The sequence below is a fragment of the Phasianus colchicus genome, chromosome 14 (genome assembly GCF_987193195.1).
Source record: "Phasianus colchicus chromosome 14, bPhaCol1.hap1.1, whole genome shotgun sequence".
In the NCBI taxonomy this organism is placed as follows: domain Eukaryota; kingdom Metazoa; phylum Chordata; class Aves; order Galliformes; family Phasianidae; genus Phasianus; species Phasianus colchicus.
Genome location: NC_143449.1, coordinates 18,843,112 through 18,865,393, shown reverse-complemented (window position 1 = coordinate 18,865,393; position 22,282 = coordinate 18,843,112). Strand labels below are relative to the sequence as shown.

Here is a 22,282-nt window from a genome sequence, read left to right as displayed (position 1 = left end):
TTCCTTCCACAAATTCATCTCCTGACAGAAAGCCGAGGGTGCTTTTAGAGGAAAAATACTGCTGGTACCCATGTGACCCTGTGAGTAAAGGAAATAAGGAAAAACAACCATTAAGGGACCTTCAGAAAGAAAACTGCGCTCATCTGAAATCTTCTCCAGGCCAATGCGAGGCACTTCAAATCCTAATGACGCCCACAGCCAGGATTTATTTCTCTACAGCTGCTCCTGAAGGTGTTCTCCCTCTGAGCTGCTTTTGTCCCTCCCTCAACACATCCCTTTGACAAAATGTTTGCTGCTCCAAAGCCCCAAAATGGCTTTTCCCATTGCATCACCTTGAGCTAGGAATGAATTGCATTTTTATAGAGGAAAGGAAGATGAGATTTTAAGCATGGGGGAAGAAATAGTTTTCATTTCTTGCAAGCCACCACACAGAAGAAGGATTAGAAGTGTTCACTCTGTTTTTAAAATTGAATACTGCCAGTGTTGCATAAGGCACATACTGCCATCGTGTGTGCAGGAAGGAAAATGAGAGAAAGCTCTGACTTGAGCAGCCCCACAGCTGGGAAGCCACTGTTTTCCAGATCCTCAAGCAGACCCAGGAGCAATGCTCCAGCTGCACCTGCCTTCCAGCACTCTCCCTGCAGTTCAGAGTCATTCTTTGACAATAATAGCCTTAGTTATTATGGTGGTGTAATGCTATAATGGGATGATAATTGCAGGGTGGTAAAGCCTTCGGCTAAAGCAAATGAGAACAAGCCCAAATGCAGCAGCCACAAATACAGAAAAGAAAGAAAAGAGCTGCTTACCTTTGAAAGGCCTCAGGCAGGGATCTCCAGCAAGAGATGCCCTCACCTCCACTGCCAACCCTTAAATGAGGGCTGGGAAGGGGTGGATCCTGCCTCCATCCCTTCCATCTCTCAGTACATTGCATGCACCTGAGCTCCCCTGGGTTGGTCCTACCTTCCCACCAGGTGCTCCATCACTGCTTCAGCCCCTAAATTAGCATTTCCACTGCAGGTGGCAGAGACTGAACTACACACCTATAGATGCTGGGAATTAGAGTGAGGCTCTTGAAAAAGGTACAGAAAGCACTTGCTGATGACTTTCCTTATTAACCCCCTGAACCATAGCATCATTGTCCCAAAAGGAAACTTGGCCATTCTAGGAGAGTTTTTCAGAGCTTATTACAACAAGATAGACAGAGTGATTATTACTTCAGAAGGCTGAACTACTCATGTCTTCATAATTGAAGAGAGTTGATCAGGGACATTAAGAGAAGGGGCAATCTGAAAGACCCCTGGATTCACATGACAGCTGATGTGGAACTCAGCTCCCAAGCGCACACAGAAGTGGTTAAAACTGAGAGAAGAACCATCTGCTAAATGTAAACCCAAAGCAAATGATTTATTCTTTGAGGTTTGCAAGAACAAAGTTCTTTCTGCCCCTCCAGCTTTCACACCTCTTAGAAAGTCATTACGTCATTCCATATTGAAAGTACCAGCGGTTTGCTTGGACCTGCTAGCATCACTGTCACAGCACAGGCTTTTCCCTTTTCTAATTAAGCACAGTCCTGAGCAATTAAGGGCAGACAGCACTCGTTGTTCAGGACACGATTGGCACCTGGAAAAAAGCATTTTTAATTCTATATCAAGAGCAGAAGGAGGATAGGAGGGAGAAAGAATGAAAGAAGAGATGGATGGAAAAGGTGGTCTCAGGTGGAAAGTGTAGGCCTGAAACAAGGTTGTTGTGAGGGATAAAGGCTTCTCTAGAGAACAATGAAAGCTTTCAGAGGCAAAAGGAAAATGTAGAAGAGAGGTAAAGAAAATGAAACAGAAAATGAACAAAATGAGAGCCAGCATTGCAGAAAGAGGACTGGAAACAAGTGGGCGATGTAAAGATAAAGGTGTTCTGCCTGTGCAAGGGGAGGTTTAGGCACCAAAGGGGGCAAGACGACAGGAGGACTGGTTAGAAGGAAAGAAATGAGAAGAGATGGAGGGCTTGAAGACTGGGAAAGGGAAGATACGGGGAAGGCAGCAAAGAGCAAAAGGAGGAAGGTGGAAAGGAGCACATCTTTGTTGCCAGGAGAGCTACACGGAGGGCAGCATCAGCATACAGGGCTGTTGTACTGCGTGGGCTGACAAAAACAAGAAGTGTCCGTGGGTTCAGTTAACAGACTGCTTCCTTCAGAAACCGCCGCTGAGGCACAGGGGCTGCTGGTGGGGGTGAGCCCTCACCACAGCAGCCCCATCTGCAGACACCCGCTGCTTCCCCCCACCACAATGGTGCTGCTAAGATGGCCGCGGGGGACCTTCCGCCCCAACAGAGCTCTGTGAGCAGCAGCTGAGGGCAAATGGTCTCGGAGCAGCACTTGGGTGCACACAGAGCAAGCAGTGGCCCCTCCCTTGCTGCTGGGAGCACCGCTGCCACCATTTCCTCCATCCCCACCACCCCCTGCCTGCTTGGCCACCATTTTCTGAATAGCATCACCACACTGGGCCTGCAGCTGGGAGAGCTTGGCATTATCTTTAGCAACTGCACAGAGCAAGAAGCATGGGGGAAACTGGCAGTTTTAGTGTAGTCCCACACACATCTTATTTCCTGCTCCATGTCGTCTGCTCCAGCAGTTCAAGACAGGAACAGCCTTCAATAATCCATGTTGAATGCTGTACGTACAAATGCTTTCATTTCACTGAATTTCAGTAGTAGACATCATAGCCTGAGGCAAATAATTGCCTACAGAAGATGCTTTAATATCTGAAATGGAACTGAAGCTCATTGTTACAAATAGTCACATAATCAGGTTAAAAGGGAAATAAGTTTTGACAAAGTCAAGTTCCTTCCTGTTCTGAACACACGTGTGCAGCAAGGGAAAGTTCATTTAGCCTGGGCTTGAAGCTGAAAAATAATCTTAAAATAGCAAGCGGGCCCCAGAAGATAAGAAGTCATAATTATAATTAACCCCTAAATGCAAGTGCATGAAGCTGAAATGAGCTCCACAGCCACGTTTGCCATAGAGCAAGTAGTGGTCAGATGTTGTCAGGGAAAGAAGCCCATCAGCAGCAATATCACAGATGTAAGGAAGAACAGCAGTTGCACAGCTGTTCTAAGGGCACAGCATTGAAGGAGTACAGTGCTCAGTTCCTGCTCTGACCCTCAGCCCAGGTACACCTGGCTAGGCTCAAAAGGTGTTTAACAGCTCACTTAGGCGGAAATTAGGACCTTAAATCCCAAACCAAGATCCCACAGTCTCTTGTACTTCTGCTGCCTGAACTCTGTAGGCAATGCTGATCTTGACCTTTCATTAGCTCTAAACAGAGCACGTGACACAACTTACATAATCTTAGATGCTAGTTAGTCATTTAGGGTTTCCCTTTAGCCCCCAGAGAAAAACAAACAAAATGGCAAAGTTTATCTTCGAGAACAGGCAACTAAAACAATCATACCACATCCATACCCATTTCTCCTTGGTAACCAAAGGAGCCCAAAGCTCTGCTGCATGCCTGAAGCAACGGAAACAATCAACTCTGCATTTTTCTAAAGTATGATGGCCTTGATTCTTAATCAAGCACAGAGTGCTCCTTTGGGCCCCAACAGGACCCCTACAAACCCTCCAAGGACTCTCCCCAGGACAAGGTACCTGCACTGCATAGCTGATGTCTATCCTAGTGACGTGACCAGAGGTGATGCTGGAGATGAGCATGGCTGTACCAAAGGCAAGAAAGAGCTGAGAGCCTTGGCCTGAGCTTAATTAAATAGAGCCATGAGCAATTGTGGGGAGCCCAGGTGAGATTGCTCAGGGTTATTAAGGGATAGCATAATAATTAGCAAAGTGATTTTGTAATTGGGTGCAGCTGCTGCTAAGTGTCACTGCTGTGAGGCTCTGCCTGTGGAGTCCTGAAGCCTCTCAGACTTCTATACAAGAAATTGAGTGACTGTTACATCAAGCTTCCCTTTGGCAGGTCCCTGAAAACCCTGCTTCCCTTTCCAGTAAACCGACATTCTGTTAGCACAGCAGATGCCTCTTCATTCTCCTCACCACCACCACAACTGTTGACCACAGGGAAAGAATGTGGCCTTGTAAATGTGAGGCTGACCCTCAGCAAGTCTCCCTGCCTTTATCTGAGCACAGAGACAGGACACGCCTGGTCACAATTTTTGATGACAATCTTCACCTCCCACAGTGCAGCCCTGCTGCATGCTGTTGTACACTATGCCCACTGATGGCTGATGTAGTGAGGAGGCCCTGCAAAAGCAGGGGGAGGCTGAGAGGAACGTGGATTTCCACTGCAGGAGCCATCAACCACAGCTTTGGCAGCAGTGAGAGCCAAGCCCTGAGCAGCTTCTGGCAAAGCTGTTGGGCTGGTGTGAGGAGGTCCCTGCTTCTTCCTGGCCACCTCGAGCTGTGCCAGGGCTGGCACCTGAGCAGCTCCCCCAATCCTCTAGCAGTGCTTGGCACGAGGCTTTGATCCACCTCATCTGTAGCACTTCTCAGACTCTTTCCAAGACTGCTTATTAAAAAAGCCCTAGCCGGAGCAAAGGAAGGATGGCACAGCACAGGAGCCAGCCCTAGTGACTGTTAGGTTTGGGATAGCAAGCACAGGAGTGATGAGGTCTCCCTGTCCTGCAATGCAGTGTGTGCATCCCAATGGCGTGCCAGCTGACTTTCTATAGAGATTAAATAGATAGAGAACCAGCTGCTGTTTTGGAAGTGATTTGAGGCTGCCATGGTATGCTGGACTCATTCTGGTTTTATGAAGAGTGAAAGGCCCTAAAATCTGTGAAGACCTTTTAGCAGGGCTGTGTGGCGATACGCTGGTTTGGCACAGCTGCATCCATCAGCAAAGCTGCAGAGCAGTGAGCCTCTGCACGTGGGCTTCTCTCATCAGGCAGGCAGCTGCAGAGGCAGAGCTGCATAAACACGGATGGGAAAGGCCGCGTGGGTAAGGAGACCAAGAACACGAGAGATCAGAAGCCTTTTGTCTCGGTTCTTTGTGTTTCTTGCACCCTTTGTGCAAAACAGTGCTAATAGCACTGTCCTGCCTGATGCTGAGCCGTTAAAGGTCAGTGGGTGTTCAAACAATTCATCGGGGATGTTAACATAAACACACAAACGAGTCTGTACTTCATCTCACACCTCAGGAGGGTCCCAAACCTGCTGTCTGGGGAGCTAGTAGCAGTCACAGCTGCATGAAGCAGTGTGGGCTGTAAAGCTGCCCGCAGCACTGCGATAAATATATGGAGGCAGCACAGCACAGAGCTGCACCATTACAGCCACACTGCTGGTTGTGCTGGAGCTGAGCTCTGAGAGCAAGGTGTGCTGCAGCAGCTGCACCATGCTGTGCTCCATGGGATCATCCAGAGCTGGTGGGGTTCCCAGTTGGGGCAGTCACACCTCAGTCACACCTCAGTCTAATAAAGGCAGTGGGGAGTGCAGGACAAGTTTATACAAGAGGACAGAGGCCTCCTAAGCACGTTAATCCAAAGCAAAAATGTTGAGAACAAATGTGAAAGCTCAGTGAATCCGGACCAGGTAAACCTGTGTTCATGCAGCTGCTTGGTTGGTGTTCTAGTGTTAGCAATCTTTTGCCAAATTTACTCTTTTAATGAGAAACAGGCTGAGAGAAATGTGTATTATTCTTAAAGCTCAGTTTGGTGACCTGCACGAGGAAATCTCTCAATTGCCTTCACCAGTGATCAGCTTTCCATCAGCAACCTCATGGCCAAGCAGCCAAAATGAGCTTGAAATAAGGACCTGGGCTTCTTAGAAGTGGTTTTGATTGAACAAAGGCACCAAAATTGCAGCCAACGTTGCCACGGATGTACCAAAGAGCTGCAGGCACTTTGTGTTCCCACCTGGGTCCATGGAGTTGTGCCACAGGCCCTGAGCTGGCCCTGCTCGGGGCAATTCCTGCCTCAGTCCAGCTGGAAAGAGCTTCACACTTAATGGGGAACTTAGGTGGCCCCATGAGCCCAGCACACGTCCTGACAGGATCAGGCTCCACTCAGAAAACAGCTGCAGAGATGCTTAGGCTAAACAAATGGAAGCCATGAGCCTGGCATGAGCTGTGGTGGTGCTCATTGTCTGCAACGCCATCGGAGCTGGCATTCAAGGTGGGCTCCCACCCATGCCTCAAGGGAGACTGCCCTCAGTCAGTTATTCACTGCAAAAAGGAAGGGTGCCCTCTCCACCCTTCCTTTCGCAGCTCTTCCAGTTGTGCTGCCAAGAGTTCAAGATACACTGAGTCAAACAAAGAAGGGAAAGGTCGCACTGTGGGCTCGGCTTTTCCTCTGAGCATCTTGCTTTGCTCTCCCGAGGAGCCTTCATCCCTGGGGCCAGAGAAGAATCCCATGAGATGCAATGAATGGAGTGTGCTTCACTCTCCCAGCACCAAGCATAGAAGTGCCTGCTGTGCAAGGCACATCTGCTGGCTGATATGCTGGCTGTAACCCCAGCACACATGGGCGGAAAACAGCCACGTACGCCTTGGGCCAGTTTCAGAAGAAAGTTATATATAGCTGTGCCTGCAAAAGTAGCTATGAGATGAAGGGCAGCCCAGACTTAAACATGTAATTTTCAAAATATAGCTGTAACAGTAGAGGCTGTTGGCTACGGGAGGAGATGAGTTCAGATCTTTATGGGAAAGGGCTCCCATTTAAACAGCACGGCAGTGGAATTTAAATGCCCTGCCTCCATCTTTTGGCATAGAGGACAGAAAAACAATGACTTCTCTCAGCTGCAGAGCTCCTCTGGCTTTAATTTATGTTTCAGGAAGAAAAAATAATATATTTTCTGCCATCACCCATTCACTCCTCAGGAGAATAAGTTTAATTACTTTTGCCAGTTTTAACAAGAAACCACATTGCCAGCAAATAGCAAACATTTCCTGCTTGCAGGTTTGGCCTGTGAAGTCAGTCCCGACTCTCTCTCCCTGCTCTGCAGCTCAAAGCAGATTTCATCATCCGGTGGCTGTGCCCAACCCCATCTCAGTGCCAGACTACTCAAACTCACCATCCCTCCATCCTCCTGCAAGTTGCTCTGTTCCCTGCTCAGGATTTGCTCATCCCTTTCAGCACACAGCACTTCCTACCTGCCAGAGCTGTCTGACCACGCGTAGGTCACCCACAGCTGCTGTCAGAGTGGTGAAGCCCTCCCCAGCCCTGGCCATACCCCTCTCATTCTCTCTCTGGAATTTGGCTGCTGCTCTGACACGTATTGCATTACAGCCACGCGCTCCAGGGAGGGCATCTCTTTCCTTCCTCTGAAGCATCTGCTGAGGCTGCTGACAGAAGGCAGGACACTGCTCTGATGAAGCACGATGCCTTCTGCTCCATGGCAATCTAATAAATACACACTAATAGAGCTAACTTGAAATCCCTGATACAGGCTGTACGGCTCTTCTCCCAGTTGTTAGTCCTCCTTCCAGTCAGAAGGGGAGAAACACGAATCCCTCTGATATCTTTGCACCCCGACACCTTTGTTCTGCTGAGCAAAGTTCTCACATCACCGTGCATGCCTTGACCACAAACCAGGGTTGTTTTATTTAAAAACAAAGAACTGCCTCATCGTTCTCAAAAAAGGACGGCTGCTCTGTGAGTACGTGAGCGGCAGCTCCCCGAGGCAATCAGTTTTATCATCTACAGTGGCGAAACTTGTTTTTATCTATGTGCAAAGATGATGAGAAGTAGGGATGGGGGTGACGTCGGTGTGGAAGAGGAACCTGAGAACTGCCTGCAGGTCTGGGAAACGTCTGCATTTTGCTTACAAAATGCAAACAGAAAAACACACCCCAAAGGGCTTCAATACAGCTCAGCAAGGCAAGCAGACAAGCAAACCAAAACCCACAGCCAGACACAGCCTGATCGTCTGGCCTGAAAGGAGAAATTGCAACAGCTGCATGCAAAGCACTCTGCTGTTTCACAGCCAGAGCCCACAGCATGCTGCCGTTTGCTCTGCACTGCTGCCCAGGGGGCAGGAGGGCTGCTGTGCTGCTTGGAAGTATGGGGCTCTATGCCATGCCCTGTGACCAAAAAGCATCTCCCACCGAGTTCAGGGTGGAGGAGGAACAAAGCATACTCTCAGCCTGGCTTTCTGAATGCTTTCTCTCTTTAACTAACCTTTGGGATGTCCTATACATGGAGCCCACCCAAGAGGTTTGGATGACAAGGCATTATCCCAATCTCCAGGCTGAATGTGGCTCTGGGGAGCCTGGTCTGATGGTTGGTGACCCTGCCTGTGGCAGGGAGGTTGAAACTAGATGATCACTGTGGTCCTTTTCAACCCAGGCCATTCTATGATTCTATGATTCTATAATCTCAAAGGTTTTCTGCCAAATCTCCCAAATATTCTTAAAGGTCTTCATTTGAAAGCAACAAAACCTGAATTTTATACGGCAGGCAGAAGCGTGAGAGATGCTTGGTTCTTCAGGGGGTGCAGAATGGTGTGATCTGGCTTCTTAGTGTTAGCTAAACATGCAGTGTGCATGGGAAGTCATCTGCAAGAGGTGTTTGTCATTAATGCCCTTAGTGTTTGCACACACAGCTCAGATGCACCTCGAGCAGAGCTGATTTCTGTGCTAGAATTAAGCAGCATGCCAGCCCTAGGAACTGTGTGCAGCATTTGCACTGTGTGCAGACAGCTGGAGCTCTGCCCTCAGCCCCAGTGAGCAGGCAGGACTCGAGGCAGTGGGTCAGACACTGTGCACTTTCCCTCTGCACATGGCACTGTAATGCAGAGGGGAAAATAAACTTACAGTGACTCAAAGGAAGCAAACGTTTCCTTCTCCCTGCTCATTAGTCCTAGATGTAATCATTTATGCATAAAAGCAGAGACTTGGACTTCAATCCTTTAGGGCAGCCAATAACCCAGCTTCAGCAGTACAGTATAGGGAACTGGTGGTTTAATATAATCCATTTTAAGGGTAGAAAATTTAAAAAAAAAAAAAAAAAAAAAGAGAGAGAGAGAAACTTAAAAGGTAGAAAACAGTGATAAAAAGAAAGAAAAACAGATGTAGCTGAGTCGTGTCATCCCAGAATTTGAAGGGTGCTCTTTGTTTGCTTTAAACATGGCACAACTGCAGAAAGCTGTAGATATAATTAAGATATTGTGTTGTTTTTCCTTTTCAGTTGTCACAGAAAAACCATATCTGGTGAGTGAAAGACAAAACTAAGCAAGAAAATAGGGCGGGTGGGGAGAAGGAGACGACCTAAATACAGACATACTGGAGAAACCATCAAAAGGAGAAGTTGTGACTGAAACAAATCATCAGGGCCAATGCACTGCCATTGCCAAGGAAATCTTGACTCCTCTATCCAAACGAAACTGCCCATAACCGTACAGGCTTACTCACTGCTTCCAGCACACAGATGGAGCTAACAGCCCCCGTGAGATGTGAGCAAAGGACAGCACTGGCCAGGCTGGGAAGCAGCCCCAGCACTGACATGCATTCCCTTGGCTCCTGCCCTCCCATCGATGCGAGAAGCCCAAATCCACCTCTTTGTGGGACACCACAGCTCCTTTCCAATCCCCTCCCCAGATCTCCTCTGCCTGTTTGCCTGGAGCTTGCTGTTCTGCAGGACTTCAGACGGAGCCCTCCATGCCCACAGGAAGGAGCAGCCTTGGCACCGGTAACCAGCAGCGCTCAGCTTTGGTGGAGTCCAAGCAGTTCAGCAGTTTGGCAGCTTGTTACACGCTGCAAGAATGACAGCTTACCTAGGTCCTTTATAAGCAAAAGAGGAGTGCTAGGAGCCTCTACCAACCAGCAGCTCCCCCAGGCAGAGCTGGAACATGACTTCGTTATCGATGGCTCTGTGGTAGTTGCTGTTGTCATCAAACTTCTTTTTTTTTTTTCTTGAAGAGGTTTACATCCTGATAGCTAGGCATGTGCTGGGATGGGTGTTTGTGTCCATAAGGCACTTTGTTTGTCTTACAGATCCCCCGACCAGCCTTGAACCGCACGACTTGAAGGAATGGTGGCAGCTCTGCACAATGGCTGCAATGCAGAGCTCCCTTGGGAAATAACCCAATTGTAATGCAGTCCCACAGAGTGTTTCCATCGCAGTCCTACTGCTCCCTCTTCGTGTAGCTGTACCCCCACCTGCATCCCCATCAACCCTTTCCTGTCTGGGCTTCAGGTAGTGCTTTCCAGCCTGGATTCCTCTTGGCCCTGTAGGTCAACAGCAGCATCAATGGCTCCTTAGGCTTCAGCCCCTTGCTACATAGGACTCTGCAGGACAACCAGTGAAGTTACAAAGAATTTAATTCTCTTTCAGCTGCAGGTGGCTTTGGTTTAGGGCAGGATGTAGGAATGGACCTTGTATGGGATTAGCATTAGTGTCGTGCCTCTTCCAGTACTTCAATACGTCAGTTTAGCTGACTTGCTCTGACTTTTGCTGTCCCCTGGTTTGATTTGCGTACCAACCTCACTTGTGGACGTTAGCAGCCTGACCTCAGTCTTGTCAACTGATTCCTGTTTTTCAATTTATTCAAGATCTCTGCTAAAACATTTGCTGCTGCCTGCCTCGCTGAAGTGAAAGGGGAAGCACAGTGAAGGACAGGAGTGGAGGGGCTCATGGCTGCTGGGAGGGTATTTTCCAGCCTCGGGAATCCCCCCCGTGGAATTAATGCACTGTTTTTGTGTTCCAGTTCACATGAAAATGCTTGCCTTTCACTTCACAGCCTGCAGCATCACAGACAGCATTCAGGACATCAGCACACCAGTGGCTGCTGAAGCATCGTTGTTTTCCTTCCAGCCTTCTCAGTGTCTACTCCTCTGCCTTTCTGTGCATGCCAAAAGCATGCTGTGGCTCCAGCGCCTGTAGGCAGCATCACACAACGGGTGGGAACTTTTCTGGCCTGTTTTGCAGAGAGGAAGCAATGCAAAGATGCAAATAGCTGAGTTTAGAACCATGGATCTTCCCACACTGGTTTCATGAACTTTCCACAGCAGAGCCAGGCTCTTCAAAGCTACAAAACCTGCTGCCTCGAGCAGCAGCAACAGAGCTGTGGGGGATGCCCCAGTGATCCAGAACAGGTTGAAAGCCTCATTTTCTGAAAGCAAGCTACTGTATTCATGTAGGTTCTCAATGGCAACATCCTGAGGGCGTACTGCTACATGCCAGGATTGTGGCTTTCATCAGCACTCTTCTTCTAATTGTCTTGCCAATAGTAGGTGGTCAGTCACCAGCACTACGAGTTGCCATAGCTGGCAGGTGATTGCTGCAGGGCTGACCTGGCTCCTTTGATACGATGATCTGGTACTGGGAGGTGGGAAAAATCTCCTTGGACTGCATGACCTTGTAGGTCTTTTCCAACCTTGTGATTCTGAGACTCCATTGCTTACAACAGTGCATGAAGAGCTGAATCCTCACACAGAGCTCTGCAAACCCTCTCGTTCGTGTGACATTTACTGAGTTGGGCCCTCCGGGAGCAATGGAAACAAGGACAGTGCTCCCAAAGGCACACTGGGATGCATTCAGGATGTGGGCAGGTAAGGAAACACATGCAGGAGTGCTGGAGCTGCTATAGAGCATGGGTTACTTACAGCTGTAAGACACCCTTAGAAGCAGAACTTTTGCAATCCTCTTGGACAAAGCAAGCAAAGCAATTAAAACCATCATGCTATGACAAATAAGCAAGCATTCCCTCCTGGTCCCTCCCTCCTTTTCTTTCATTCACTCCAAAAAGCCAGAGGTACCGTGTTGGGGGATTTGGAACTGGGAAGGACAGCAAAGAAGTTTCAGGCCAGGCAATGGATAAAGCTATTTTTAGTGGCATGGAAAATGCTCCTCAGAGGCTGTGGAGTGCTGCAGTGCAAGACACGTCCCCTCCTTCCTAGTTTCGGCTGAAAGAAGAGAACTTTAGAAGCAAACAGCAAAAACGAGAATACAACCACTCCATTGGATGACTGCCTGTGGCTGCATTGGCAGCAGCATTTTCTTAGGGGAAAATCCCAGTGCCACCCAGTTTGGGGGGTCCAGGGACTCAGCTGGGGTGCATAGAGCCTGGGGTGTGCTGCCAAGGGTTCACAGCTCCAAAACACAAAGATACCACCAGGTACTCCAAAATTATTTCTCCCAGGACACCTACTTGTTACCTTTCCCCTATGGCTGTTTTAATTGTAATCCTCCAAGGCAGGAATGATTCCCATCACGGTAGAGGGGAGAGCTGGAAGCAGCGCATTTTGAAATGCTTGTCAGCGTTCCTCTTTCTGTTATCTGATAAAAAGGGGTTTAGAATAAATAATGTCCTTCAACGTCCACATCTGCTTTTCGCTTCCTGCTTGCGCTCCTATAAATAAATGATTATAACATGTAAGGGTGACGCACGCATAAAGATAATAACGTGATATATAACATGTGTTACATGTATCATATGTAATATAGAAAGATTAAAAGCCTCATATATAATTTTTATATAACACTGAATATATTGAATATGAACATTGAATATTTACGTAACACTGAATAATATTATTATTATAGTAATAATAATTAAACCCCCACAGCTTCCCAACCCCAGGCAGCGCTGGTGGCTGCACAGAGCCCAGGGGATCCTTCTCACTGCTGAGGCAGAGGACAGCAAGGTGAGCAGTGCTGCAGATCTCCCTGCAGTGTGTGTGTTCTGCCCTGGGTTCCAATTCCCACATTATTGCTCGTGGCGTTTTGCAGGAGCACAGTTCTCCTTTCCTACAGATCATCCTGGTAGCAAAAGTTTCTCGTGAGCCAAACCAGTAACAGGAGCAATTTCCAGCATGGTACGCAAAATCAGGTGTTACCTATATAATTAGGGCAAATCTATGGGGAAAGCACCTCTGTAACCAGCATAACTGTCTATAAAATCCCTAGAGTATATTTGGTTTTATCAGCAAAAAACCCTCTTCCTCGCTCCCTGCCTGCATGATAACGCATAGGAAGCTGACACGCAGCACAGCAAGCAAGATCTCTATCCTCCAGGTTCACACACTGCCCTGTCCTAGCACTGAGCTCCCTTAGGAGTGGTAGCACGGAATTGGAGCGATCACCCAAGAGAGTTTTGACTGTATTATTTCAGCCAGCTCTTACAAAAGCCCAGACAACAAACATCCTTTTGTTTGGGACAGCTGAAAGCTGTCCCCACTTTGCAGCTGGGTCAGCTTCAGCGTGAAGAACTTCAGCAGAGCAGTTCTGCAGGTGCCATGGCTGGTGCTGTTAGAACTGCCGTGCTGTTGCTGTGCTTTGTGTACAACCACCTGCACTGAACACAGAACCGTTTGTGTGCAAATCGCTGAGCTGTTCCAAGCCTGTTGTGCAAGTAGAGCTGTTCACACATACGCAGTGCACTTCTACAATTTTTCTTTTTGGTAGAGCTCACTTTTCGAGGTGGGCAATGTGTTCCATGTACCAACGTGTGCTCTGGTCAACTCCATCTCTCCTTTGCCCAGTTTGGCTCCAATTGGTCAGGCCTATGAGCTGAGTGAGGCTGAAAGGGCTGCAGATGGAGGCTCGTGCAGATGTTCCACCTGTCAGAGAGGACAAGGGTTGTTTCCCAAATGTTGCTCAGGTCCATCACTGCTCCTGAGGTCCTTTCCCCAGTCAGGCTCTGCCTTGCTGAGCTGCAGCACTGAGTGGTGCCCCCATGGAACAGACAACTGCGACTGGATGAATTCCAGCTGCTACAACAGCTTACAAACCAGCTAAACAGGATGCACTGATAAACGCTGCAGTATTGGCCAACAGCTCAATATTGCTTTTCATCAAGTCCCTGTAAATGATTTTAAAAATAAACATCTGACAATCTCCTGACTTCTAGCGAGCTCCTTTGACAATTCGTGGAAGCAGGGCAGCCCATAAAGCACAGCAGGGCATTTTAAGGCGTGTTCATTGTGGGCCATAATTGCCTGAATTAGAGCCATTAGTTTTCCATCCTTTCATGCCCTTTGTCCCCCATCAGGGCATGGGCACAGCAACCTTCCCCTGCACACTCTTAAAACTCAACGGATTGGAGAACCAGAGGGCTGAGCCTCATTTACACCCAGAGTAAAGGTGAGGTGAGATTTCACCCCACTGCTGGAAAAACTTTAAGTAGCGCAACCACTCAACATTGCTGGCAGCAGCTTCAGTACGTCTAGTCTGAGCAGTCTGCTTATTAAGAACAAGAGAAACGTCAAGCAAGGCTCAAGCGAGATCTATAAAAAGCTATTGGGAAGTTGGGCTCTGCTGGGGACAGGAGTGGATGAGATGGAGCAGCCAGGGGCTGTGACTGAGCCCCTTGGTTGGGAGGCGAGGGCAGAGCTGATTGCAGGAACCTTGGGGTCATGTCCATGGTCAGCTCGGCGCTGTGCTTGGAAGAGAGGCATGGTGGCAGTGCTGCTCAGCTCAGGACATTCTGCAGCATCACAAGGATCCAAGCCACCCTGGAGCCAAAACCCATGAGGGCACATGAACCCCATTTGGGGACAACATTGCATGCACCCACCCAGGACTCAGCTCTGCAGGGCTGGGAACCCAGCAGTTGAGTCCCCCCAAAGCAGAGCCACACACCACAGGCACACATCAAAGCATCACCTTTGGGCAGGCTGTGATGTCACGCAGGTTGCCACGCTGGTGTAAACAAGGCTGGTGCGGTGCTGCAGCCGGCGCACTTCCTCCTGCCTGCAGCGCTGAGCCGGCTGGGTCACTGCCTGACGAGGTAAGGCTGCTTTTACTCTCTCTCTTTATGATCTAGAACAAGCATTAACGAGATTTTAGGGTCTCCTGAGGAGGCGTTGCCCTCCCTGGATTTTTCCCTGGGCTCAGGTCATGCAGGGAGGGGGTTTGGGAAGCTCTGGCTCTCGGCACAGCAGCCCTCCGAGAGCTCCAATCCTCTGCACGAGCGCATGCAGGAGGCACAACAGCACTGCATGAGGTTGCTGCCATCAGAGCAGGCAGAGGTTCAGCGTGGGCAGCTCCCGGTGCTCCCCAGGATCACTGCTGGGCCCGGATTCCTTCCTTTACCTGATTTCTCCAAGAATATCTTTGACTTTAAAACGGCACTCGGCAGTAAGGGGAACTGCAGCAGATCTATTTAGGTTTCCTTTTTTTGCTTTTTTTTTTTTTTCCTCCTAACAGCAATTTATATTGCCACTTAAGGAATAATAATCTCATGCTGCCCATGTGGCACCCATGCTGCCCTTTGCCTGAATCACAATGGCGGGACATCACTGCTGGAGGTTGGGGACACAGCGTGACATGCAAGTGGGCTGCTTGGATGTGGTTTTGTCCTCAAGAGTGCTGAGGCTCAGAGCTGCAATTTCAAGTTTCAACTGCAGCCAATGGCTAAAATTTAGCTAACTTCATTCACTGGTGCTTTTAAGCCATAGTTTGTCAGAGGAGCAATGGGATAGCATCCTTAGGAGGAGCTCGACAGCACAGCCCAGGGGCAGTTTGGCAGTGATGGATGAGATCCACATTGAGTGGATCCTAAACCTGAAATTTCTTAAAGCAAATCAAAATGGAAAAGCAAATCAAAGTACTGAGTGTGAATCAGTGTCAAACTGGGCTTACCGCAGACCGGTGTCAGGGAGGACAGCAGCACCGGGGCAGCAGGTGGTGCAGAAGGAGAGAGCTGCTCCAGGCAGGGTTCCAGCTCCCAGCTCAGCCCTGGGTGGGCAGTGGGACCAATGATGTGCCCACACCTCCAGCACTGGGAATAGCACTGCAGCATGGGGCTGTGCAGTCCAAGCCAGCTGTGGGAGTAGGAGTGAGAGCAGAACGCAAACCGAAATCTTCACAGCCCATTCAACAGCCCAGATCCGCTCCAATTTTCTTTGTTGTAAAAGAAAAACAGGAAAAAAAAAAAAAAAAGTACCTGTAACTGTAGGACTTTCCACTTGAGTGCAGAGGTTTCAGACTGAAGCGTGACTGCAAAAGTGTGAGATACTCACAGCCCTAAAATGAGGACAGAAGAGTTTGTGCTGTAATCAGATCAACCTGCTGCAGGCAGGCAGCCAGCAGAGCACCGTGCTACGTTGAGATGAACCTCTTTTTCCTGGAAGTGCCATGTTGTGTTTCCAAATTATCCTGCTACGAGTAATTATGTGCATGCTTCATTCTTTCCCTGTTGCAATAGCCTCAGAAATACAGACTCCAGGGGAAGCAGCACTTAAATAACACTGCATAAGTCTACTACCAATTTTTTTTTATTATTATTTTATTTTTAAACTGCATATTAGGAGCTGTCTTCCCTCAATGTGGTGCGAGGGACCAACAAAAAACACTTTTTGACGTGACACATGGTGACAAGCGCTGATAAAATCAGCTCAAAAACTTCAGCCTTTGCTGATACTTCGCATAGCAAATGCTGTCTGAACAGCTTTGCAGATAGGAAGCCCGATTGCAGGCAGCCAGGGGCATCTGTGTGTGTCTGTGTTTGTCCTTGGGGACGAAGGTGAGAGGGATGGAGACCCCAGTCTGAGCAAACAGGAGGAAGGGGGCAGTGCAGCTGTGTTTTCCTGGAAATGCCATGTTGTGCTTCCAAATTGTCCCACTACAAGTGACTGTACGCATGCTTCATTCTTTCCTTACTGCAACAGCCTCAGGAACACAGACTCTGCAGAGCAGATCCCACAGGAACTGCCATAGGAAGTCCACTCTTACTTGATGCGCCCCCTGGCAAAGCCTAAGGACACATCAAGGAAAAGAGGGCTGCATTTGAGTTAGGGAGCAGCAATACCTTTCCTTTCCCAAGAACCTTGAGATCAGGTTAATCACTCATAGCCACTGCTAAATTGCCTCCTGTGCAATTTGGAGGAAGGGATGGATTCATTTGTGGCAGAGTCATCATTCTCAGCACCCACCACGTGCCAACGAGCAATCACCCATATGCACATTGATGGCATTAATGCTGCTGCACCCAACAGGGTCACCCCACTCAGTCCATGTTCTTGGACATGCCCAGCCCTGAGGCCAGTTGAGGCAGAGAAGAGGCTGTCCCCTGCCCCATGGCCCCAGTGCTGCCCCATGCACCCCCTGCCCACCAGTCACATCCTTACATTTGCTCAGGTAATGGAGCTGAGACATCTCCTGCCCCTTCATAAGAGGGTTCTGCAGCCTGTGGCTCTGAGGGCTGAAGCTCCCAACCTCCACTGTCTCCAAGTAAACACCAGGGATAAGAATACTAACTCCCAGAGCATTTTTTCCCCTAATGCCAGCATTCTTCTTTTTGGGATCATCCTAGAAGACAGCAACACAAAGTCATGAGGATGTGGCCATACCACCACCTCTGCCCCTCCATCTGTCCTATGGGCTTAGAAAACTGCCCTCAACTGAGCAAAGAAGAGAAGTTTTGATTAACTCTGACACCTTGTGGACAATTAGCAGATGAGGACAAAGCCTGGGGGGATCTCTCTGTGTAGGGGGCTCCACCATGGGCTCAGGCTGCTGCAGCCCACTGGTGCCCATCTGGTGTCTGGACACAGCTTGCTGCCATCAGAGCATGAAGGCTGAGATGTGAGACCAAGCATGTGCATCATCCTCGTGTTACAGCAGATATGCATCCCGGACATGTACATTTACCCTAAATATCTCTGTTTGGTGGCCACTTTGAGTCAGCAGCCTGAGCCTGATTACTCTGAAAGTTGCTGTTGCAGCCTAGTTCTGAGCTGTCACATGAAATGTAAATAAGTCTAACTGTACCCTGGAACCCCGACATGCAAACTGACTGCTGTGACTCATCTGACCTCAGACCCTCTGAATATCACAGGTCTGTTGGCCAGCATTTGAATAGAAGCATGTTCTCAAAATGGCACATTTTGCAAATGCACCCAATCCTCTGTGGTGTCAGTGGCCATCTGGTGTTGTGTTTTGTCAGAGCACGGGGCAGTCAGGCTGACCTTGGCATGCAGGCAGCTAATAACTCTGACAGTGATGCTTAATGGCTTCTTGGCAAAGAGGGAGCTCACCTGGAGGGTGGTGAGGGAGCAGCACGCGTCCAGCTGGAGCTGCAGATGGACCTGGCCTGGGACACCTCAGTGTTATTGTGCTGTCCCAGTGAAGGAGGGGTTGGGCAGTGCCCCCCCAGCTACAGCATTTCTTTGCAATTTGATGCAGCTGAAGGATGTAGCTCAGTTGCTAAACACAAGCACATGGCAGGAGATAACGCTGCCTTTTGCAAACCATGAGAAAATGAAACAGAAGTTAAAGAGAAGCAGAATTGTCAGCAGCTCCTGTTAACAAAGCCTGTAGGTGCAGACACTCAGTGGCCCAGGGCTGGGGGTCAGCTGCAGCCCCAATTAACAAAGTGAAGAAAACCAACACTAGTTGTGCTCTTTGTCACTTGAGAGCTCTAATCTCTTTTTGTTTACAGCACAAAGATAAGAACCCTTAGTAACAGGGGATGAGTTACTAATACCTACCTACAGAGACACTTTTTCTGGCAAATGCCCCATGCGAGTTTTGCTGTCAGGAAATGAGTCAGAAGCAGGGGAGCAGTGCCTGCAGTGCCGTATGAAACAGGAAGCCAGCATTCAGTGTTAACCGTTGCTTTAGACACGGAAGGGAATCACTATACTAAGAATTAGAACCCCATGGGGAAATACCCCATAAAACCAAACTCCTGTAACTCAACCACAGGTATAATTCAGTTGTTGGCATCCAGATTTCGGTCACTGGGCTACATGGTTGCTTGCTTGTAGAAGTCAGGCTATGGCACACTGTAACAATCAGAAAGATCAAGGCAATGGAATGGTGTTACAGGAGATGTAACCACAAGGAGACCAGTGCAATAGAAAGGTGTTACAAAGAAAAAGTACTCACCCATCTCCAAAAAGTTTAGGCTCACAGGGAAAACTCCAGACAGGAGGGATCTCCAACCAGAGACCCTTCCCCAGTGGCAGTCAGCCCTTAAATGAGGGCTAAGAGAGGTGCAGCCAGGCTCCAACCCTTCTGATTGCACAGGTGAATTGCTTTCACCTGTGCTCTCAGGGCTGACCAGGTCTTCTCCCCAGGTGCTCAATCAGTGGTTCAGATCAGGACTCCACGGTTCCCTTCCTCCTGTGTATTCCTTGCTAGCTGGAAACCATGTCACAGATGGGTCAGAGCTGCCAGGATGGGAAGCTCCTCCTGCTCCTCCATGAGGAGTGGAAAGCACAGCAAGGGGACTGATGCTGCAGTAGCAGTCCTATCTCCTCTGCAGTAAGAACAGGAGGGACAGATTTGAAGGAGGTAGCAGCATGTTCTGTGCAGGGGGCGTTCTAAACGTCAGTGTTGTCAGATAGGAAACGTGAATACAGACAACTCTTGCAGTGCCTTTGCCTTTACAACCACTGCTTTTGCTCTCCCCAGGAATGACCCACACTCCCTCTCCTGTGCCAAATGCTCCCAGCAGTCCCATCATGATGCACAGCAACTGGACCTGCTCCGATCCCAATGTAATGTACAAATCCACGCTGTACGCAGCCACCTACACCATCATCTTCATCCCCGGCCTGCTGGCCAACAGCGCTGCCCTCTGGGTGCTGTGCCGCTTCATCAGCAAGAAGAACAAAGCCATCATCTTCATGATCAACCTGGCCGTGGCCGACCTGGCGCACGTCCTGTCGCTGCCGCTGCGGATTTACTATTACATCAACCGCGCGTGGCCTTTTGGGAAATTCCTCTGCATGCTGTGCTTCTACCTGAAGTACCTCAACATGTACGCCAGCATCTGCTTCCTCACCTGCATCAGCATCCAGCGGTACTTCTTCCTGTACCAGCCCTTCAAGGCCAAGGACTGGAAGCGGCGCTACGACATCGCCATCAGCGCGGCCGTCTGGCTCTTTGTGGGCGCCGCCTGCTCCCCGTTCCCCATCATGCGCGGCTTCCGCCTGCAGAACAATTCCAACACCTGCTTTGCAGACCTGGAGGTGCGGCAGATCGAGAGCAAAGTGGCCACCGTGGCGATGACGGCCACCGCGGAGCTCTTCGGCTTCATTGGGCCGCTCATCGTCATCGTGTTCTGTACCTGGAAAACAAAGGTCTCCCTTCGGGGCTTCCGGATACCGCTGCAAAACAACAGCGAGGGGCGGAAAGCTTCGAGGATGGTATCCACCTGTGCCATCGTGTTCTTTGTGTGTTTTGCACCCTATCACATCAATTTCTTCTTCTACATGATGGTGAAAGAGAACGTTATCACAGATTGCCTCCTGCGCAGGATCACGCTGCACACCCAGCCCTTCTGCTTAACTCTTGCAAGTCTGGACTGCTGCTTGGATCCGATCCTCTATTTCTTTATGACCTCAGAGTTTCAGGACCAGATCTCCAGGCACAGCAGCATGGCCATCAGGAGTCGGCTCATGAGCAAAGAGAGCGCGTCGTCAGTTAAGGAGTGAAATAAAGCCAGCTTAAGAGAATTAAGATATTTCATCTGAAATCCAAGATTGTTCTTCTACCAACTCCGTTACAGAAGACCCCTCGATTGTTCAGGGGAGTTTTGTAGCAGTGGAAATCTTTCGATACACACAAGATAAAACTTTATGATTAATGTGTAGGAGTGACACAGCAGACAATGACTGCACCTACCGCTGTGATGCCCGCTTCTGACCCAGCGGGAATGGAAAATCCCCAGAGCCTTTCATGGTAAATGGTGGAAACATCCTAGGAGCTCTTCTTTCCATTTCTCCAACTCCAGAGGCTCTTTGTTCAAGCCAAAGATGATTATTCATCCATACACTGGCGTCCGCTGAAGTGCTTTCTCTGCACACCGTGCATGCAAGACCATGGAAGTGGCCAGGAACAGCGAGCAGCAGTTTTGCTGTCCATGCTCAGGGACACAGATGTGTGAACTTGCTCCAGCACGGAGCCCCAGCTCGCTGCTGCCTGCCACGGCTCTCAGAGCATTGCTCTGGTCATCACGCTTACCACTGCTTCATTTCTTTCTGCTCTTTTCATCAACTCCTCCTTCTCACCCTGCTCCATGTATGCTCCTTACCTGTGGATGCATCCTGTGCCTTACCCTGCAGCCAGTGCTGTGAGGCTGCTCACATTCTGCACAGCAGGACCTTTCCTCTCTCCATGCCCCCTTCAGACCCCAAGGAACAGCACTGCCAACAGTGGGGGACCAGCATCAGTGCTGCTGGGTTGGGTGACCCCAGTGGCACCACGCAGGTCCCCATCCCCATTATGTCCTCATCCCCATTATGTGCACGGCTCCTTCAGCCTAGTGCTGAGACCACACTGTGAGATCCTTCTTTAGGGGTTCAGGGACACATCCACTAGAGAAGAAAGGTGCCCTTCCCTCGCTGGTTTCCCTCAGATGTGACAAATCCTAGGCCAAACTCTGCCCATGTGTGTAACAGTGGTTTCTCCATGATAACTGAGGACTCTTGCTGAACAGAAGCACTGATTTATTCCCTCTGAAACCTGTGTCTTTCCAAAACAAATGCATTCAATGGCACCATCTCACATGTTGCCACAAAGCAGATAAAATACCAGAAACACTTGCTGGGTATATTTTAACCACACAATTCCTCTTAACTGCTTTTTCACTTACCCAACCTTTTTCTGCATATTACAGTTTTTTACTTGACTGTTTTACAACAAAGTGGGGGCAATTCAACATCCAGGTTTGGAAAACCATTACACTGGAGCTCTTCTCAAAGGCAGTGACCAGCTGTTGATTGAACCCAATTAGCTGCCATAGTTCTCCTCTTTTTGGTGAGAGGATGATTATGAAAAACAGTATTATGAACTTAATCTTACAAGCAGATAAGTGAGGATGCCAAAAGATGCTCATCCAAATGGAGTAGTGTTCACATTGTGTTACTGCAGCTTCTGTAGCTTTGTATAAGAACTGGGAGCTGTTTGCTGTGTTTACAATTCTCTGTTTATCAGGTGAGAACAAGTTGAAGGCACTGTTATGGCAAGTGTGTAGCTCATCCTACATTGTTCTTTCCAAAAACTGATGCTTCAGAAATAAACTCATTTTTGCAAGCGTAAGCTAAGTTTCCTAGTGGTCCCTTGCACCTGCAGAACAGAATGGGATCAGCTCCTCCTTCAGAGGATCAGAGGTCATTATGAAGTGCATTGGTGGCTGCTGACTTCTCTTGTTCTTTAAGATTCCTCTCCAGTCTACGGAAAGGTGTGGGATGGACCTCCAGAAGGGATAATATTCCCATCCCCATGAGGGCATCCCCAGCACTTCATCTCCTGCTGTCACCCCATCTCCCTGCCTTGCTCACCTCTGGGCTCCCTCAGATCCCACTTAACCAGCTTGTCTGATCTGTTGCACATCAGAGACCGACAGCCTGTCCTCTGCAGTCCCATACAAGAACTGCCAAGGTTTTAGTCCAAG

General features: G+C 49.0%; 1 protein-coding gene and 1 long non-coding RNA gene across 6 annotated transcripts in view; one reads left to right on the top strand and one right to left on the bottom strand.

Moving 5' to 3' along the window:
• LOC116229514 (uncharacterized) overlaps positions 1-18,078 on the bottom strand; it is a 61,710-nt gene extending 43,632 nt beyond the window's left edge. For 3 of the 5 annotated variants that reach the window (XR_016471173.1, XR_016471171.1, XR_016471175.1), the window contains exons 1-4: positions 15,520-15,813; positions 14,542-14,697; positions 13,349-13,496; positions 12,086-12,286 (exon numbers count right to left, since the gene is read on the bottom strand). This is a non-coding gene — a long non-coding RNA (uncharacterized LOC116229514). The other 2 variants (XR_016471174.1, XR_016471172.1) reach the window with 2 other exon arrangements.
• LOC116229513 (putative P2Y purinoceptor 10) lies at positions 14,535-21,932 on the top strand. Its single transcript, XM_031594021.2, has 2 exons — positions 14,535-14,665; positions 19,297-21,932. The coding sequence occupies exon 2, from the start codon at positions 19,299-19,301 to the stop codon at positions 20,319-20,321; it is 1,023 nt and encodes a 340-aa protein (XP_031449881.1). The 5' UTR covers positions 14,535-14,665; positions 19,297-19,298; the 3' UTR covers positions 20,322-21,932.
• Positions 21,933-22,282: the final 350 nt, after the last annotated feature.